Genomic DNA, 18116 nt, shown 5'->3' on the forward strand with positions numbered 1-18116 from the left:
CTGCGGATTGCGGGCCGCCGACTGCCGACTACCGACTGCCGACTGCCGATTGCCGACTGCCGACTGCCGACTGCCGACTACAGACGGGGATAAAGGGTAAAATGAAGACTGCAGACCAAGGGTAAAATGAAGACTGCAGACTATAGACTTTCAGCTCTATCGTGTTTTCAAATATGAACAAATTCTGGTGAAAATTACGTTTTACGCCAAGAAGCCGAGCTAATGTACAGTCTCCATTTTATAATTTCTTTACGCAAGGCCATCAGTAGATCCTGAATTATTCTCTGCGTCCTAAAGCAGTAACTTAAAGTGGAAAGGTTTGCTGTTAATGCAATTTACTTGTTTTTGTCGCTGGGCATGTGAATTATATATTATTAAAAAAAAAAAAAAAAAATCATTTCATCAAACTGACAATTTCGGTTAAAATGTTATTCCTTGCACACAGTACGTAAAATAGATGGGACTTGCGTGAGGACGGAATAATTGCTGTCGTACACTTTATTTAATGCCTTTAAGATGCATACGTTTTTACAAAAATGTTCCACGACGTTCAGTATAAACCACGCATCAATATTACACTATTCGTTATGAGAGAATGTACTACTGTACATTGCTTACAGACTAAACAGCAGGTCTGTTATCTTTACAGAGCTCGAGTCAAAGCTATTGGAATCAGCGAAAGAGCTTGCAAACTTTCATTTAACAACCTAATACTTCTATACGGCTGCCACTGGGGCATGTGTCACCTCTATTCATTAACTTACATTCCCTGGAAATCAACGAAAGATTAAAGACGGGTGTCGATTTTTTTATGAGAACAAATCTCTTTTTCACCAAAGTTACAGCACTGTATTTCCAACAAACCATGATGGGACCCACCAAGTCTTGCTTGGTGCTTTAAATCCTAAATCTAAACATTTCGTGACACTTGCAACGCCGAGAATTGCCTCGGTTAGGCGAGCCAAAGTGGAAAAAGAAAACTTTCTTAATATATACATCCTCTAAACTGACGAACATGACCTAATTACAGGTGATGGTAACTTAATCCATCTCACGATACCCTAAAAATATTAAGTTGTACCCATGGATGCTATAAAGAGAAAACGTTATGTAAGCTTCATGTACCTATTATGGTTGTGGTATATTGTTACCGACAATGTAATTAAAAATAAAAAGAACTCAATGTTACTAGCAGCAGCTTTTAGTTCACCTCACTCTGTTTTCAGACTTTCTCGCTTAACTGGCAGATAACACACAACCGCGGTTGTAACAATTTTTGTTAAATTTTCCCACTCACCCAAATGAACAGGATACAGTTCTCCTGGTGGAATTCTAATTCCACTGTCGACTGGAAATTTATTAATGATAAAATACACCCTCCCTTCTATTTCCACTGCACCAAGATTGTTTAGGGGAATGTGTTTTTGTTCCACAACAGACCAAGTGTTATTTTCCTCGTCATAACCTTCAACAGGTGCAGGGTCACCACTTACATTAGCGTTTTCATCAATATATACATTGCCTCCTGCAACATAGAGTTTACTGTTTACCACAAGAAGGCTAGATCCAAAGTGAGGCTTACAGGTAGTTGCTTTTAGTTCCCATTCGTTCTTTACTGGATCAAAGCAGTGTAGCCCTGAATTCTGCACACACCAATTGCCACCTGAATCCAGTTTTACACTTCCATAAAGGACATACACCTTTGAGTGAAGTGCTGTTGCTCCGCTATTGTGAAACCGGTTACCATGATTGCTCCTAATACTAACTTTTGAGAAAGCTTGCCACTGACATTTAGAAAAGCAATACCTTTGAGGAACCTGATTGCAATTAGAATTGATTGCATACACTGTATCCTCTATAATACATAAATTGTTGATTTTACCGCTTAAGTGTGGATACTTCTCCCACACACTCCCTTCTGTATTATAACGATAAATGTAATGACCAACACCCCATTCAAATCCAGCAACATACAAATTGTTGCCAGCCGATGCAGCACAGTGACACTGGGTCGCCTCAATTGATGGTATTGTCGATGCTAAAGGTTTCCACGTTTTTGCTTCATTATCAAAATACTGCATGTGAGCCTGAGGTAGAACTGCAATGAGAACCTGAAATAAGAGGAAAGGAAAATCAAATCAGGCTAACTTTAAATATCACAAACGTACTTAATAGGACAATTCAAACAATTAGTCCGTCAGAATTTCTATGAATTTTGATTAAGATAAATGGCAAATTTTCGGAGATGACATCTGTGTATTTAATAGATCGCGCCACTTCGTTAGTTTGGAAAAGTGAAGGCCATTCTCTTACCGGACGAGTTAACCTTGTTTTTGTTTTCTCCAAAGCAAACTTGGGATGACGAAAAGGCATGTAGCTATGGATTAACGCCTCAACTAAATGCTTTTGAATCTCAGAAATTCTTTCCATTTCCTCTGTGTCCAGTTCTTCAATCACAACCCTGATATCCACCAGCCCCAGACGAACAGCTCCGATAACTTTGGCTGCAACGGCCATCCTCTCTTCCTTCTTGTGTTTAATCCACTGCATCACTGATTTGAAGACGAACGTCTCCGAAGGTGCATTGAGGTCATCTCGACTGAGAAGGCTCGATAATTGGTCTGCGCCAATATGGGTTAGAAATGCTTCGCTTTCACAAATATCCTTGAACATCGATGCCATCTTCTTCTCCGCTGCCTCTTGCAAATCTCTCAGACCGTGTCTATCGGCCACTGTGGAAAGCAGACAGTAGTTGTTTAGGTCAAGTCGGAGCTGGATAAATTCCCTCTTCAAGAAATCACAACACTGTTGAACAACGCTTGTAACTTGAAGATGATCAGCTGCGGCGATAAGTTCAAACACGTTTTCCTTGTCGACATGAAGATCTCCAGTGTAGATGGAGTCCATTACCATCTTGAAAGCATCAGGTGAAATGCTTTCATCTTTGAGTTCGATCACTGGCTGGCTCGACTCTTTCATTCCAGCAGTAAACATGGCGTTGAAATAATCGCTATTCGCAGCGAGTACAATGCGATGAGCAGGAAAGATGTATTCACGCACTTTTAAACGGACGTCGATGAATTGACCTTCGTCTCTAAACTGAGCACACTTGAATAAAAGAATCTCGGAATGGGCGACCATCTGTCTTGCAATGCTTGCTTACTGGCGAACTGTAATTGCGACAGAGGGGTCGTTTTTATGCAACAGTGATTTGCAGTTTGAAAAATGCAAATCTTGCAGATCAAGAAATGCAAATTGTACAGAGTTGTTACGTCATCGTCGCGACGAAACTGTCCAAATGCGACAGTACGCTTGCACATCAAAATGAAGCTGAAGAAACTGGATCAGCGTGAAATCACAACATAGTTGAACTATATTTCTCACTTGAAGATGGTCAGCAGTGGCAAGAACTTTAAACGACATGCATGGCCTCAGACAGCATGGATTGAGCAAAACAAAGGCTCGTAACCGACATTAACATGAAAATGAACAGGGGTGATTCCATTTATTTCTAATTCTTTGAACTTGGGACATTATAGTGCTGAATTAAATCCTTTCGCCTGTACTTTTGAAACAAGATGCTTTATTGATAACCTTAGATTTCAGTAGATTTGTTGAACGCATGGGAAGGGTCTGTGAGTTTTGTGGGTTATATCAATCTTAACTTCCTTTTTACTTTTCAAGTTGAGGCTAAAAGACATCTGTCAAAAGATACAAAAGAGTTACACTGAACTGAGAAGAGATTAGGAGCACTCGACTGGCTGTGCGCTATAACTGAACAGTGCTGACTATTCTTCTAAAGCTTTAAAATGAGAAATGAAACACTTCTTCACCTTGTCCTTTTTACCTAAAATCAACTAATTTTCTTATTATTGCTAATTTCCACGGCCTATTGGAGGTACAGTGAAACCTCTATTAAGCGGACACCCTTGGGACCCTCATTAGTGTCTGCTTAATACTGGGTTTCCGGTCAAAACAAGTTCTAATATGTTGTGCAATAATAGTTAATTACTAACCCTTTTGTAACACAGTGTAACACAGTTTGAGATCAGAGACTGCTCATAGCACAATGTCTAGTCAGTCGATGCGTCAATCTGCAATAATCACTGAGCTTTAAAACGACATCGCTAAACAGTGTTAAAGGAGTCTCAGCTGAACCTTAACAGGTAAAATGCCCTTGAAGTGTACGCTTATGGCAGGTTTTGTACAACAAAATGGCTTAATATTGGTATCCGCGTCCGCTTAACAGAGGTGTCCGCTGAATGCAGGTTTATTACTCGGGCTTCCGTAGGAAAGCCCGAGTCATAAAATGCAAGCGTTTTGGTCGCCAAAGGGGGGTCATGGTCCCAGGCGTTCCATGCGTAGACCATGGAAACTGGGGACGAGAAACGCGACATTGCTCGCTCTTTGTGACAGAATGCGGTGTTTTGCGAAGAACGTTTTGGCAAGAATCGCGCCTTATACGTTCATCTCACATACAAAGATGTCGATTGTTTTCGGAAAAGGTCGGTCCACGAATTATATTGCTTGAAAGCCAGCTAGGTAAGCAAAGTTCACGCTCGAAACGTTCTCGTGATATAACAACTAAGCTGATCGCGGTATGAGTTCAAACTACGAAAACACCAACAAAAAATAGGCAGTCAATGACTGCATGTGGCTACTGCTGTTATTATTTAGAACACTGCAGTGAAACAAATCATATTGCAATAACATGAGCTAAATACGAAAACGTTTTCGGACTCGTAGCTCATAAAAAACATGCGACTTGTTTCTTGTACCGCGCAAAATATGTCGATCTTCAAATTTGTAAAGATAAGACTTTCGGTAACTTGAGTTAAATATCTTGCCTCCAAGTTCGTTGGCTTTCTAGTAGGGTGCAGGAAAAAAAAATTACGTGTGATTTTGGAGGGAAATTGGGCGAGAAAATTAAAACTTCGATTTTTACGGGAAATTGTGCGGGATTTAATATTGACGAACCAACGTCCAAAGGAAAATATGCATTCTAGTGGTTCAAATATATTTAGCAGTCTTAGCAATCGCCAATTCTTTTAGAAACTGACTGCTAAAGAAAATCAAGTTGCGTGACATGAACTAGACGAGTATGAAACCAAAATAAACAGCAAAACAGAATGCCTCACCTTCCCTTATAAATGAGTTCCTTTTTAAAAATACTCCTGCCTTGATTCAATAAAAATGTGTAGCTTGAATATTTCTTCATAAACTGCGTTAAGGGTCGCAAATTCTTGGAAGTTATCCGCAAAAAACACAAATTATGTGCAACGCAATTTGTGCCTTGTCATAGGACTGTTGTTTTCGCGAAGGAGTTTATCATGATTCGTTTTGGCTCTCTGGAAAGGGATTATTCGCTCTCCAAAGGAGATATGACTCTTGAAAAGGGTTTAAGATCGCAACACGGCAAAGATGTTCAGGTGCACCATTTACTCGGATCGTCACGACCGGTAAACGAACTTCGTACAATTTCTGCTAACATGTACAATGTAATCGCCATAAGTTGTAAAAAGACCTGGAAAATTCTTTGCAAACAATTAAGCTCTCCATAAATGCTTAAACAGCTGTACTTTATTCTTGAACCAAAATGGTTTAAACTCACGACTTGCGATTTGATTAGGAACATACTCAACAAAGCAACTTGAATAGTAAATATCTAAGCGGAACTCTTGAGCTAAAATATCCGGATTCTTTTATTTGTTTATATTGTGTCCAATACACGTTTTCGTAAAGTACGATTTGATACTGCGGTACGAAGCCCGAGAAAACGCTCTTAGAGCGTCTAGTTTTACAGTAAATGTGGGAAGAAAATTTAGGGACTCAAGCTGGTGTCCGCTTATTAGAGGGTATCCGCTTAATATGGGGCCCGCTTAATACAGATTTGACTGTACTCCAGTCGAAGAACCAGTCGATCATTAACAACTCCATCTTCTTAGTCTTGTTCGCCCGATTTTTAGTACATGGCATTTTCGAACTTTCCATTCATCAAGTCTAACTCTGGTTAACATTTTAAAATTAAAACTTTTCTACTTGCTAACAGCACGTGTACACAAACAACTGCTAAAAACTCGTTCTACTGCTATGCTCTTGAAAATGTCTGATTTCAGTTTGGACATGTTTTCATGGAGAGGCCGACACAAACACTGTCAAACAGTTTTACCGATACTCGTCCAAGTAAAAAGGAAAACCCCAAGAGTGAAAAGTCTAAAAATCCCGATTCCGCCTTATGTATTTTTCCAACTGATTTCGCAAAATCTCAGGTTCAAACCGTTCAGTTCTTTCTCGACATCTACACCAAGCTGTAATTAGCAAGAGCACTGTTCACTCATCTCTCACGTTTACTTACCGTGGGCGTGCAATGGTTTCGAGAGTGCCACTGAAGCTTCAACGTTAATCAAGTGCAATGTCAGCTCATTTTGTCAATTAAAATCATTTAGTAACTTGAACGTAGATCAAATATTCGTCAAGCTGGATGATAATACTGCTGTGGGAATTCAAGATTTAACTAGTAAAAAAGTTTTAAAATACGTCTGACCACGTGGACAATAGGACAAAGCCAAATTTGCAGCTCTTTTCCCGACAACACCTTAGACTGGGCAACTATTAACCAAATTCCGTTTGACTCAATAATTGATGCATCGGGCAGAGTGGCTATTGTTCTCGCGACATTTATACTTGCAGCTCAAGAGATTCTAGATCTGTCATATTTCGCGTTATTATTCATGAACGATCAAACAGAACTCAGCTCATTGGTTGCTAAGAACGTATGCTATGCTCCATAGGGAATATCACACAGCTCATTATGCTAGAGTAGGCGGTACAGACAAACAATGAACAGCGGGTGCTATTGTTATCGCTTTTGATTTCAATTCATCATCATTATTCCTTGTGGCCCCCAGTGGGGCATGGGGCCGCTTGATTTCTATTGGATAAGTTTAAGAGGCTGTCTCTGCAAAAACCAACCACTGATTTTACTTCGAAAATTCGATTTTTCTCATAAGCTGGGATTTCGAAGCCCTTACCAAGTCAATCACTAAAATGAGTTTTATTTGATTAAAATTCTAATTGAAGTTTTGTAGGACTGATTTAAGTTCGGTCCGCTCGACACAAGTTGCATGCCTGCCCAAACTGGAAAAATAGCACATATTGCCGGCGCTCTAAAAAAATTAATATTCGCTCAAAATTCCCAATTCTTTTTTTCAACTATAGATATATCATAGCAGTTTGTTTAGCCATGTTGCAATTATAATTCAATGCTGTTCCTTCAAAGGTTAAAAAAAGAATATCTGCCCGTTAAATCGAGTTTTGATCCAAACACGAAAATAGCTCTACTTTGAAGGCACGTTTTAAAAATGTGACACCTGTTTGAAACTGCTGAACTACATGAATAGAAAGTATAAATGGCCCTTAATTTAAAACAATAATAAAATTTGTCTGCCCACTAGCGTTTCAAAACTAACGACCGCTTAACGTTCTGGAAATTTTGAAAATATTCCAGTGAGTAACTAACATACTCGCCTTCGTAAAGTGCTCCGATAAATTTACGTAAATCTCTTAGCTGGCTTCAAGATTAAAGTTTTGGTCCTTTATAGCGATCCTTGAAACCCAGGTACGATTAAGACTGCCAGCTTTTCCTTCCAGCAGTAGGTTTGTATACAAGGTACATTTATACGTTTCTCATCTGTGTCGAGCGTGGCGGTCACATACTTCGATGTTCTTTGTATTACTGACCATTGTTTTCCTCGAAGCTGGTTTAATCAGGTAGAGTCCTCTTCAAAGGTTTGTAGAAGCACTCTTTTGGACAACTCTCGGAACATATACATCTATGAGCAGTAAACGGTGATCCGGGATCCAAGGAAGGATTGATAAATGCCACGGCCATTTTGTGTTTACAACAGGTGTTTTAGTTCCCAATCTTCTCGTGAGTATCACGGGAATCATGATGATGAAGAAAAAGAGTACTAAGCAAGGACGGAGTTTCATAAGCTTGGATTCAAGATCGAGACAGGGGAGGGAAAGAACTAGTCTTTCTTGCCTCTCATCTCCTTTCCGATTCTCACGTTTCTGCTCACTTTAGCCTTTAATTTACAAAATTGATATCTTAAGTGAGTTGGAAAATTGATCTCATTCTGTTTTCAAACTTACTCTTTCTTTACTGGCCGATTCTGGCCGATAACACAGTACAGCAGTTTGTGTGGATTTTACCCAAATTGCCCCATTCACGCAAATGAACAGGATACAGCTCTCCTGGTGGGATTCTAATCCCACTGCCAACTGGAAATATGTTGATGATGCAATACACCCTCCCTTCTATTTCCACTGCACCAAGATTGTTTTGGGAAATATGTCTTTGTTCAATAACAGACCAAGTGTTGTTTTCCTAATTATAAGCTTCTTCAGGTGCAGGGTTATTCTGTAGAACATCATTGGGGTCAATAAAATCATACCCCCTCTGCAACATAGATTCTGTTGTTTACTACAAAAAGACTTGAACCAAAGTGAGGTTTACAGGTTGTTGCTTTTACTTTCCATTCGCTCTTTACTGGATCAGAGCAGTGTAACCCTGCATTTTCCACATTCCAGCACCCGGAATAAGATTTTCCTAGTCTATAAAGTACTTTAGGTTCCATATAAGACGATAAAGTTTGTTCTTACAAAAGGATACAGTAAAAACCCACGTGTAAGAACCTAAAGTCTGGCAAAATAGGTTCTTATATTTTGCGTAGTTATTGGCATTTTAGGCTAAGTAGGTTCTTGATTTTTATGAAAGAGATATAGTTGATGATTTATCATTACCAGAAACAAGAAGAAACATAGATTTGGTCCTTAAATGTACAGTATTCATTCACAACTGTACAGAATGTATTTATGTAGTGTTGTCTCTATAACAAGAGTGCATAATTTAACTGTAACCCTTAAATAGGAACCTGCTTGATCTTGGTTGGCGAAACAGGTTCTTATATTTTTGGGTATTAAAATGGAAAATTTCTACTAGCAGGTTCTTAAACCACTAGTTTCTTACAAGCGGGGGTTTTACTCTATTTTTTCTCTCATATGTGATGTTTGAGAGCGACCAGGGGTTGATCCAAATACTGCCAGTAGATGGAATGCACTCTTCGCATTATATCAATAGATTTGCTCTCGCGCTTTTAAGTCACGGATAATGATTATACTGCATTTGACTGTCGAAAGCTTCGCTTCTCGGGCAAATATTTCTTTTCAGAACATCATATTTCCGCGGGGCAACTATCAGCCGATAGTTCCTCGACAGAAACACTTTATTGTTTAAATAGAAATCTCGAGCTCATAATCTAATTGTATAAAAGCTGACGAAATGATCGATCATGTTTGCACATTTTAACGTTCTTGTTTAGAAGTGCGCTCAGGTTCGAGAGGAAGGCATATTCACCAATGTGCAGCTAAAAAAAGGCAGGACCCTTTTTCCTGCTCACCGTATGGTATTAGCTGCTTTCAGTGATTATTTCTACGCCATGTTTACGAATGGAATGAAGGAGACGAACCAGGGAGTTATTGAACTGAGAGATAAAGCATGTCCTCAGAAACGTTTAGACAAATAATTGACTAAATTTATGGTGGATACCTTTGCATAAGCAGGAAAAACGTGTTTCAGGTTCTCGCCGCGGCTGATCATCTTCAAGTTACACGCGTTCTTCAAGAGTGTTGCGACTTCTTGAAGAGGGAACTGCTTCAGTTTAAACCTGATGTCCGCTGGTACTGCTGTCTTTGCACAGTTGCCGAAAAGTATGGCCTGAGAGAATTGAGAGAGGCAGTAGAAAACAAGATGGCTTTGAATTACCAGGACATTTGTGAAAGCCATAGAAACGTAGAGAAATTATTCTGGATGAAAATGAAAAGCATCAATTTTAGGGGATAACTGATGTAAGGTACAGTTTGCAATCAAGATTAGAAGAGATGTAGCAGAAAGAATTTTTCTTTATTATTCTCCGTATTTTACAGACTTCTTCACATAGTTCTGAACTAATTTAAACATCCACTAAAGGATCATTTGAAAGTATGTCACTGCAAGTTTAACAGCTAGAGCGGTTTTCACTTGCGTGTCGAAAAGTAATTGGTGTTGTATTAATACGCTACAGTATTGGCTTAAAACTCGCGCCCATTAATCAGAAGAAAAACTAAACCAATCGTGAAGTTGCTCGCTCGCTCACAAATCCACGCACGTTTTTCCGCCTTCGCCTCAGGTACATGCATTTACTTCGAGTTTTGATCGGTTCATTGGATTGTATGTGTCCTTTGTGACTGGACAGAGTGATTTCTTTGGTTTTAGTTTTACAACACCCAATTGAAAACCGCTCTAAAATGTATACAAATTGAAGTTAGCCTTTCTAAAGAAAGTGCCTTGTTCCAATAGAAACCTGAACTACTAAAGGTTTAATAAATCATGAAAAAAGAGTACCAAGCAAGGAAGGAGCGTCATAAGCTTGGATTAAAGATCGAGATAGGGGAGGGGAGGGACGAGAAGTTACTAGTCTTGCTTTCCACGCATCTCCTTCCCGGCTCTTCCTTGTTTTGCTCGCCTCAGCCTCTCCTCATTTTGCGTACAATCTTTTTCCTTTGTGCAGTGACTATCGTATTAACGTAACCCAGTGCAAGTTGATTACAAGAAAATTCTTACATGTTTTATATATTTAATGTATAAATTTGATATTAAAAGTGAGTGAAAAAGTCATTTTCACTCTGATTTCAAACTCTCCCTCTTTACTGGCAGATAACACAGAACAGCAGTTTTGTCAATTTTTGCTAAATTTTCATACTCACCCAAATGAACAGGATACAGCTCTCCTGGTGGAATTCTTATGCCACTGTCAACTGGAAAATGTTTTACTATAAAGAAAACCTTCCCTTCTATTTCTACGGCATTAGGGTTGCCTGGGGGAATGTGTTTTTGTTCCACAACAGACCAAGTGTTGTCCTCATAATAAGCTTCTACAAGTGCAGGGTTACCAAGTGGAGAACCATTACTGGTGTTAATAGAATCATAACCCCCTGCAACATAGATTCTGTTGTTTACTACAAAAAGACTGGATCCATAGTGAGGTTTACGGGTTTTTGCTTTTTCTTCCCATTCGTTTTTTACTGGATCAAAGCAGTGTAGCCCTGCATTCTGTACACACCAATTTCCACTTGAATGCAGTTTAACACTTCCATAAAGGACATACACCTTTGAGTGAAGTACTGTTACTCCACTATTGTAGAAATGGTAATTAGGATGATTACTCGTAACATTTACTTTAGCAAAAGTTTGCCACTGACATTTAGCAAAGCTATACCTTTGAGGAACTTGACTGCAATTAGAACTTATTGCATACATGTAATCGTCTACAATACATAAATTTTTGATTCCACCACACGAGTGTGGCATCTTCTCCCACACATTCCCTTCTGTATTATAACGATAAATGTAATAACCCACACTCCATTCATATCCAGCAACATACAAGTTGTTGCCAGCGGATGCAGCACAGTAACATTCCGTTGCCTCAATTGCTGGTATTGTGGATGCCAAAGGTTTCCACGTTTTTCCTTCAACGCCAAAATACTGCATCTGAGCCCCAGGTAAAACCGCTATAACAACCTGAAACGACAGATAAGGAATTTTAACGATACAAAGATACAAAGAAACTATCAAAACTATCTCGAAACTGAATATGGAACACCGCGTAAAATTCGAAATATATATTTCAAAAATTATCCGTCATGGCTCACGTTCTCCAAACAACGCAGAATTTGATCATTTCACGTTGTTGTCTTGCAGAGACGGCAAAGAAATGTACAAAGAATTATAATACACGTGCGCAGCCATTGTTCTGCTCATTAAATGTTTTGGGACGTTACCGTTGCCGTTGTGGTTTTCTTAAATCTTAAGATGGGAAGTGGGACCGCGAAATCACCGAAAACATTTCTCCTAAGAAAAAACTGAAAAAGAAACTTGCGGAAAGCGAACAGCGAAAAAGACACATACGGAGCAAAAAGAAACAAATCTTACACAAAACGACACTGAAACAAAAATTGCCAACACCACCTCTCCTTTAGTCTCATCCGCAGCCGTTATTAGGGTCGTCACGCAGTGCTTCTCCCCCATTGTGGGGGAGAAGCGTTGCGTGACGACCCTAATAACGGCTGCGGAGGAGACGACCTCTCCTTCCCTATCCAAATGAAAATGGTGCATCTCTACCAAATGTGCGTGTATTTTCAGGGACTGGGATCGAGTGACATATTATACCCAAATGCAAACATTTCTACCGTGACGTAAAATATGAAATCATGTCACGCAGACGAACTTTACTGACTTAACTTCGTGGCAAATTAAAATACATGAATTTTATAGACTGGCATAAATGGATAATTCGAAGATGGCATTAGTGTCCCATCGAATCAATCACGTGACTTACTTAGCTTTGTGGACTACATGTACAGTCCAAACTCTCTTACCGGGCTAGTCGATCTTGTTTTTGTTTTCTCCGCAGCAAACTTAGGATTACGAGAAGGCATGAAGTTATAGATTAACGTTTCACACATCAGCGTGTAAATCTCTGGAACTCGTTTCATTTCCTCTGTGTCCAGTTCTTCAATCACAACCCTGATCTCCACCAGCCCCAGACGAACAGCTCCGATAACTTTACCTGCAACTGCCATCCTCTCTTCCTTCTTGTGTTTAATCCACTGCATCACTGATTTGAAGACGAACGTCTCCGAAGGTGCACTGAGGTCATCTCGACTAAGGAGGCTCAATAATTGGTCTGCGCCAATATGGCTCAGGAATTTTTCGCTTTCACAGACATCCACGTACATCGATGCCATCTTATTCTCCGCGGCCTCTTGCAGATCTCTCAGACCGTGTCTGTCGGCCACTGTGGAAAGCAAACAGTAGTTGTGAAGGTCAAGTCGGAGCTGGATAAATTCCCTCTTCAAGAAATCACAGCACTGTTGCACAACGCTTGTAACTTGAAGATGATCAGCTGCAGCAAGAACTTCAAACACGTTTTCCTCGTTGACGCGAAGATCTCCAGTGTAGATGGAGTCCATTACAATCTTAAAAGCATCAGGTGAAATGCTTTCATCCTTCAGTTCGATGACTTCCTGGTTCGACTCTTTCATTCCATCAGTAAACATGGCGTGGAAATAATCGCTATTCGCAGCGAGTACAATGCGATGAGCTGGAAAGATGTCTTCACGTACTTTTAAACGAACGTCGATGAATTGACCTTCGTCTCTAAACTGAGCACACTTGGATAAAAGTATCTCGGAATGGACGACCATCTTGCGCTGTTTTGCTTTACATTTCCAACGCTCGCTCAGTTAGTTAGTGATTGAAATGCAAATTTCGTAGATTGTGGCGTGATCGTCGCGTCTACCCCAAAACTTCACGTGACCCACGTGAGCAATGTCACGAAACTATTTCGGGCAATGGACTAGCACCCAGTCGCTATTAACGTGTTTTCGGGGGAGAGAAGATTGAATACCATGGTGGAATATGGCGCGCGGGACGACATGGTTTATATTTTTACCCGCCTCTTCCCATACACCCCCCGCGCGCTCCACTCGATCCAGACCGCTTTTCTTAAAACAATCCAAACTGACCGTGAGTAGCGAGTGCGAACGAGTCTACTTGCGTGATTTCTAACGTTCTTTTCCTTCTCTAGTCTCAACAAAGTGTCTTTTCATGTGTTTCATCGAAGCAAGACCCAGCGAAACGCAGCATGGACGAACTTTTTGATGAATGGAATCTAATTTTTAGTTAGTTACGCAAAAATTCAAAAGGGTTATTAGGTACACGCGTTAGTTTGTCTGCGATGTGAACGCAAATTCTTATTAAATAACTTTTTGCCATGATTTGTAGGAAGGAATTACCTGGAAAAATTTGTTATGAGTTAAGGAATTATTAGTTTCAAAGATTTTAGCGGATAAACAGATGGAAATGAGACAAGTTGAAACTTTATATGCCTTTTTAAATTGTGATTTTAAAGAAGATAACGACATTTTTTAATTTATAAGACATGTCTCGATGTCGTCAGTCTTGCTCTGCAGATTGTTTCGAAATCCTTGATTCCGCCCCTACTGAATTTCAACTTAAACTAAGGAGGCTATGCATATAAATTGGGAAAAGCCCAATTTAAATCAACAAGTTCATCACGTCAACCTGACACTTACGCTTCATAGGCTTTATATTCTTTCAAACACTTAGTAACTCACTCAAATATGTAATCAATTTTTGTTACTTAATCATAATTAATTATGCATGTTTCGCCTAGTTGTTATATAGTCCTAACGGTTTTTCAAATATTCTGTAACTAAAGATAATGTTAGTAACATCGAAACATGTCTCATAAATTAAGAAATGTCGTAATCTTCTTAAAAATCACGATTCTTTCTGCTGTCTCGACCTTTTTAAATTGCTTTATACGACCTGAAGACCAATACCTCAACTAAGAGCATCACTATCAGTGTTTTCCAAAGTGTACCAAATTATGGTTATTACTAACATTCATCTGATGACACACAGCATAAAGCTCAGGTGGGGGGGGGAGGGGGGAGGGGAGGATTGGTTCATGCTACCTCTACATGCATAATTGGCCCAGTTTAAACATCGAACTTGATATATATGTACAGGACATTAATCCTAAACAGTTCGATTTCTAGACGGTGTAACAATTCCCCAGCACATCATACACTGGGCCCTAACTGCATGATGACTACTGCAACTCAAGCATAGAATTTTCGAGATTTGCCTTGGTCATTATCACTATGACAGGTGGCTAAAATCACAGCTACAATAACTCACAGCCGTTTTTGTTTGAATTTTCGTGTCAAGGGCCTTCTGTCACTTCATGTGAAGTTCACTGTTTGACTTGGTGCCGAACTAGAGGCGGATTTAGGAAAGGTGGTTTGGGTGGCTAGCCACCCTCCTTTTGGAGTAGCGAACCATAAAAAGTTTGAAAACAGGTTGTGAATATTATGGCAGAAATAAAGGCAAACTCTCTGGACAGGTACCCCATTGAAATTTCTACTTCGTGGCATTGCTGATATTTCTTCAGTGAAACGGTTTTCAATTAGGTTCCAATTCTCAAATTGCAACAGTTTAGGAACATGCCCCATTGATTCTGCAACCCCAGGATACCAGCCCCCCCCCCCCCCCTGTGAAAAATCCTGAATTCGCCCCTGCAAACGTCTGTTTGTATTTCTTATGTTTGGAGTATTGATTCAAAAAAGCAGACTATAAATAGTAAATGACTTGACGTATTATGCCAATGTTGCTGTCTAGAGTAGCACAAATGGAATGATCACGATCTAATTTTGTATAATACATGGGCAACATGAGGTGGCCTTGATAATGTCAGGTTGTTGCTTGAAAACTCCGGCTCTCTCTTTGTCACACAACACTACGCTGGGCGCAGCGTTGCGTGACAGAGAGGGACTACAGAGCTTGATTCCTCTTTGTGCATGAAAGCGTTGTGACACAAGTTCATGCCTTTATCACTGTGTTACACTACAGGCAGTTTCTCGTTAAACTTAAGTTGCAACAAAATTAAAACATGTGTAAACGTCCCAGAATAACTTGTTTTAGTTTGATAATGGTTTCACAGTGAAACCAAGTGAAGTGTACCCCTCAAGATTACATTAATGAATTGATTATTTGAATATTGAAACCACTAGTCGTTCCAAGAACACAGCTAATGGGTTTAATGCTCAAAAAATATCAATTTAATATTGATTTTTGAAATGACTAGCAAGTTCAATGTTCACAGAATCAATTCATTATTGCGTTCTTGAAATAGACTGTTCAAAACCTCTCTATTTACACACGCGAACGGAAAAGGCGAGCCGGAAACGAGCGCGAAACCCCCTACCCAGTAGGGTAGTATGTCTAGTATGTCACATGTAGTCAAGTCTTCCGTTTTGCGCTGGCGTCCAGTTCTCTCGTGATTCTATCCACGGGTTCAACGATCGAATAAAAATACGAGAAAATAGAGGGTTGTGAACAGTCTATTCTTGAAACGACTAGCGAGTTCAATATTCAAACAAGAAGATCTTTAAGATCTTACAACCGCGCTTTTAAAAGTTAACTGTTTTGGTAGCATGAGTGACCCGAAGAAAAAAAAAACGAAAAAAAAATATCGGTTTTGAACCTATTTCCAGCAAATTTGGCACACAGGAAGCTGAGAAAATTACTCTATTTCCGGCCATCATTTTTCAGCTCTTTTCGTCATATCCCCTCCTCGGGAGGGTTTTGTAAAGTTAGCGAATTAGTTCCAAGCCACCGTAATGGCTATTGCTGTCGGCGAAATGTTTATTTGCTAAAAAATTGCGGCCAAATCGTTCGGAGATGGAAGTCAGGACATTTGTAAGGATACAGAAAGTAATTTGGGGCCAGTTGCTGACTTGTAAGGCTGAAATTATCCAGAAGTAAGGTTTTTTTAACTTGAACGTAACTAATGCCACGCGGTGAATAAATTATGGGCTCTTCTCACTGTCTCGTTCTGTTTTTTGTTTCGTTCTCTTTTGGAGTCCGCCGAGGTCATTTTTTCGTCTAAATAACTTGAGAAAAGTTCGAAAAAGATGTTCCTCTTCAATTTTCAGCTTTCAGGCAATAATCCTGGATTTTTTGGACCGAAACGTAGGTTCACTGGTTATGTTAATGTGTTTCGGTGGCTATGGGCGACCGTCGCTTCCTTTGTCGACTCAAGTAATGAAGCTAGGTTACAAAAAAAATCTAATAATATTTAGTTCTGGTTTTGTTCGATTTCGTTGAAATTTTAATATGATGAAGCTGGATTGTTAACGAATAGATTTTAATACTGCCGATATGAGGTAGCTATTAACGCTAAAGTGATATATCGCTTCGATGTCAGGGTTTTGAAGAGATTTTTTTGCAACGTGTAGGTTCGGCGTGATTTTGTAATCTGCGATTTCTGTTGACCCTGAAGAAACAAGGTTTGGCGAGTAAACATTACAGATTGCGTAATTCAAAGTTGGCCGAGTGGAGATCTGCGTCTGGTCTCCGACAAAAAAAAAACAAGAAGATCTGTTAGATCTTATAACCGCGCTTTGAAAATTTAACTGTTTTCTTAGTACTACAGTCGCAACGCAGTGCATATTCCAAAGCAATCTTTGATGATTCATTGATTACTGTAGACATCACAGCACTTGATCAACATAAACTCTATTATCGCACCATCAGTCGTAGCCGTTGTGACATCTCCGATGACGTAATAGTCTTAATCTGGAAGTTTCTTCGGGATATGTATGGGCATGAAGATACGAACACTATTACAAACCGCTTTCTTTCTTTAAAGTCACGATTAAGTTTAATTGTTTTTTTCCCTTGAGTTAAGGGTTAGCAAAGAAGTCACACGAGTCACATAATTCAAGAATTGCGTTATCTACGGCTATCTTTAGTACGGTGGTTATTTCCCTATCAATGACGTAATCTTTGCACGTTCTGACACGTTCTTTGCTTGGCTTGCAAATATTTAATTTTCTTTCCGATCTATGAACTTGCTGTGATGAAACAGTCAAAGCATTTACTTCATTTGCCTAAAACCGCAAGAAATACTGGCAAAATTACAAATAAATTAATGACCGTCGCTTCTGCCGAAATAAACTTGCAAAGTAAACACGATCTTATTTGTCGCGTAGCGAAAGTGAAAGCTGCAACGTCAGCGCATTCCATGGCTGACGTAATACCTTTTTTCAGCGTATTTATTATTCCCTTTAAATCCAACGCTTTGATAAAGCGAAAAGAAAATATATTTTACCCACAAAAAAGAAAACAATATCCGTAAAATTGTCCGTGTGTTTATGTTTTAACAGCTTCTGGCGGAAAAACATCACACGTTGCGTGACTCAAAGTTTGGCCGAGCGGAGGTCTGCGTCTGGTCACCGACAAAAAAAAAAACAAGAAGATCTGTTAGATCTTATAACCGCGCTTTTAAAATTTAACTGTTTGCTTAGCACTACCGTCGGAACGCAGTGCACATTCCAAAGCAGTTATTGATGATTCTTTTCTTACTGTAGACATCACATCACTTGATCAACACAAACTGTATTATTGCACCATCAGTGGTAGC

At 39.5% G+C, this 18116-nt stretch overlaps 2 protein-coding genes across 2 annotated transcripts; both read right to left on the minus strand.

The window, feature by feature from the left end:
• Positions 1-478: 478 nt before the first annotated feature.
• Positions 479-3215, minus strand: LOC145463020 (kelch-like protein 26). The gene is made up of 2 exons (XM_081446721.1): positions 2314-3215; positions 479-2111 (listed from the first exon to the last, which is right to left on the minus strand). Exons 1-2 carry the CDS (start codon positions 3139-3141, stop codon positions 1212-1214), a joined length of 1728 nt encoding a protein of 575 aa, XP_081302847.1. The 5' UTR covers positions 3142-3215; the 3' UTR covers positions 479-1211.
• A 5824-nt stretch (positions 3216-9039) lies between these two features.
• Positions 9040-14150, minus strand: LOC145463028 (kelch-like protein 12). The gene is made up of 2 exons (XM_081446729.1): positions 12481-14150; positions 9040-11623 (listed from the first exon to the last, which is right to left on the minus strand). The coding sequence occupies exons 1-2, from the start codon at positions 13306-13308 to the stop codon at positions 10721-10723; spliced, it is 1731 nt and encodes a 576-aa protein (XP_081302855.1). The 5' UTR covers positions 13309-14150; the 3' UTR covers positions 9040-10720.
• Between the last annotated feature and the right edge of the window lie 3966 nt (positions 14151-18116).

Source organism: Orbicella franksi, chromosome 1, assembly GCF_964199315.1.
Source record: "Orbicella franksi chromosome 1, jaOrbFran1.1, whole genome shotgun sequence".
In the NCBI taxonomy this organism is placed as follows: domain Eukaryota; kingdom Metazoa; phylum Cnidaria; class Anthozoa; order Scleractinia; family Merulinidae; genus Orbicella; species Orbicella franksi.

What these genes read in the sequence shown, in the direction of transcription:
- LOC145463020 (XM_081446721.1), bottom strand. Translation starts at nt 3,141, where the DNA reads ATGGTCGCCCATTCCGAGATTCTTTTATTCAAGTGTGCTCAGTTTAGA. An exon ending in AAACAAGGTTAACTCGTCCG is followed by an intron (nt 2,112 to 2,313) that starts GTAAGAGAATGG and finishes CTCTTATTTCAG; the next exon opens with GTTCTCATTGCAGTTCTACC.
- LOC145463028 (XM_081446729.1), bottom strand. Translation starts at nt 13,308, where the DNA reads ATGGTCGTCCATTCCGAGATACTTTTATCCAAGTGTGCTCAGTTTAGA. An exon ending in AAACAAGATCGACTAGCCCG is followed by an intron (nt 11,624 to 12,480) that starts GTAAGAGAGTTT and finishes CTGTCGTTTCAG; the next exon opens with GTTGTTATAGCGGTTTTACC.